The sequence below is a fragment of the Myotis davidii genome, unplaced genomic scaffold (genome assembly GCF_000327345.1).
Source record: "Myotis davidii unplaced genomic scaffold, ASM32734v1 scaffold181, whole genome shotgun sequence".
NCBI classification, from domain to species: domain Eukaryota; kingdom Metazoa; phylum Chordata; class Mammalia; order Chiroptera; family Vespertilionidae; genus Myotis; species Myotis davidii.
In genome coordinates, this window is record NW_006291504.1 from 3,210,674 (window position 1) to 3,213,001 (window position 2,328).

General features: G+C 66.2%; 1 protein-coding gene across 1 annotated transcript in view; it reads right to left on the minus strand.

Annotated features, from left to right (window-relative positions):
* GPT2 (glutamic pyruvate transaminase (alanine aminotransferase) 2) overlaps window positions 1-2,328 on the minus strand; it is a 12,920-nt gene that overhangs the window by 8,597 nt on the left and 1,995 nt on the right. Inside the window, exons 2-3 of the mRNA XM_015564699.1 lie at window positions 738-868; window positions 8-251 (exon numbers count right to left, since the gene is read on the minus strand). Coding sequence (XP_015420185.1) covers window positions 8-251; window positions 738-868 — 375 coding nt within the window. The remainder of the gene's footprint in view (window positions 1-7; window positions 252-737; window positions 869-2,328) is intronic.

Sequence of the window (2,328 nt, forward strand, 5' to 3'; positions counted from 1 at the left end):
GCCACACCTGTGGGGTTCCCGGGGTTGATGATGCACAGCACCTTGGGGTCACAGTGCTCCTTGGCCTCCCGCACGGCCCGCCGCAGCTCCTGCACGTTCAGGGCCCAGCAGTTGTCCTCGTCCAGGTAGTAGTTGACCTGCACGGCGCCCAGCTCGGAGAGGACCGCCGAGTAGAGGGGGTACTGCGGGATGGGGATCATCACCCCCGTCCGCGACTTGCCGCCCCCGGAAACCAGGATCTTCAGGATCGTCTGCAACGGAGACAAATCGCATCGTCCAGGGCCACCGCCGCCGCCAGCAGATGAGCCGGGGCCCCAGCCCAGCCTCTCCCAGCCACCCCGGGGACGGGGCCACCTCACTCCCTGAGCCTCACTGTCCTCATCTGTGAAATGGGATCTGCCGTGGGAATAAGCAAGATCAAATGCTCTCATGTTCCCGGCACCGTGCCCGGCAGAGGAGGTACGCGGTTCGAGCCGAGTCAGAGAAAGGCCACGTCGCCAGAAGCGGGGGCTCCCCGAGGGCCCCAGGGTCCCTCCCCCGCTGGACCTGCTGCTGTGGGCTCTGTGGGAAACCGAGGCTGCAGCTCCTCGGGCTCCTGAAGACGGAACAAGGTGAGGACCGCAGCTCCCGGGGCGGGGGGAGAGCAGGGACCAGGAGGCCCACGCGCTTGCCCGTCACGTGCCAGGCTGCCCTTCATGGCTGAGCAGCGGCTCACCACCAGCCCCCCCCCCACGTACAGTGATGCCGTCGCTGGCGCCAGTGGTCAGGTAGATGTTGTCGGGGTCCGCAGGCACGCCGTCCCGCCGGGTGATGTAGGCAGCCACGTCCTCGCGGATGCAGTTAACGCCCTGGCTGGCGCTGTAAGACCCTGCGAGACACCCAGCGACTCGGTGACCAGGGCCAGTCGGCCATAGAGGAGGGGGTTTTGGGGGGCTTGGTGGGGCCCGACTCCCACTGCTCTAAGCTCCGGAATCGTGGCGAGCTGTTGAGCACCTACCTGGGCCTCAGCCACCCACTAACCTAAACACCCACCCTCTGTTCTCCCACCCACCCAGCCACCCACACATCCACCCAATATTCGCTGAAACCTTGGCTTCTAACCAGTGAAATGGTGCCCGTACCTGGGTCACCTGCCCCCTGGGGTTTATCCACAGCCTGTGACAGTATCAGTCATGACAGCTGGGATTGCTGTTTTATCACCAGTGCCTACACGTGGTCCACCGAGCCGGACAATGTGCCACCCACAGTGCACCGCCTGCCCACCCAGGGGTCCGCAGCCCTGACCAAAACCAAGCCCAGGTCCCGGGGCTGCTGGGCATCAGCCCTCCTCCCACCCCATTGAGGGTCAGAATCGGGGTCACCCTCTGCACGCAGTCAGACAGGCAAAGCGCGTTTCCCATGCCGGGCGTTGGCGCTATGGCGACGGCTCGGGTGTCGACTGGGAGGCGACAGAAGGTTGCCGTCCTCCTGCCCCCGGCTCCCCCGCCCCCCGAATTCCCAGGCCCTCGCCTGCCGGCCGCCCCGGCTCCTCAGACCTCCCGGCCTTTGCCTTTAGGTCTCGTCATGCTCCAACCCACGCGGAGCCCCCAAAGCTCCCACCTCGTCCCTGCGGGTCTGTCCCGAAGCCACTGCCTCCCCAGCCCGTCCGGCCTGATTCCTGTGGCTTCGCTCTCTGCCGGGGACCCGGCTGCTCCCCGTGCTGAGTCCTGGGGGGCGGGGACCACGGCCGCTTCTCCGAGCCTCTCCGCCCGAGCACCTGTCCCCCCTGAGCCCCCCCAACCCCTCACCCCGAGGGGCCACCTCTCAGGACCAGCCCGGAAGGTGAGCACAGGGCTCTGCATAAAGGGACAGAGTCCAGGGGGAGCGGAGGGCGGGCAGATGACAGAGGCCGAGGTGGCTGTGCCCTGCGGGGCGAGCGCGAGCATCCCTTTCCGGAACATTCGGGCGCGCGTCCTAAAAAAGCTCTAAGAGCAACTGTGTTCCCCCCGGGTCTACAGAGGGAAGCCGACCCCCTGCGCAGGCACTGGGCAAGGAATGGGGCCAAATACACAGAAAAACCAACAGGAGATGGGAACAAAGGCCGAGTCCCTTCTCCGCAGGGAAGGGAGAGAGACTTATTTTCACATCACGGGGGCCTGGCTCTGGGGGGACGCTGGGCTGGGCAGGGCAGGGCAGGGCTCCCAGCAGAGAGACCCTTAGGCCTGGAGATGGGAACAATGAAGTGTGTGTGGGAGGTGGGGGCGGGGGGGCGGCCAGTGGGAACCATGGAAGCTGCCAAAAGGGGGGCCGAGGCCTGTGGCCGCGCTATCCTTCCCCAAGGACGGACCG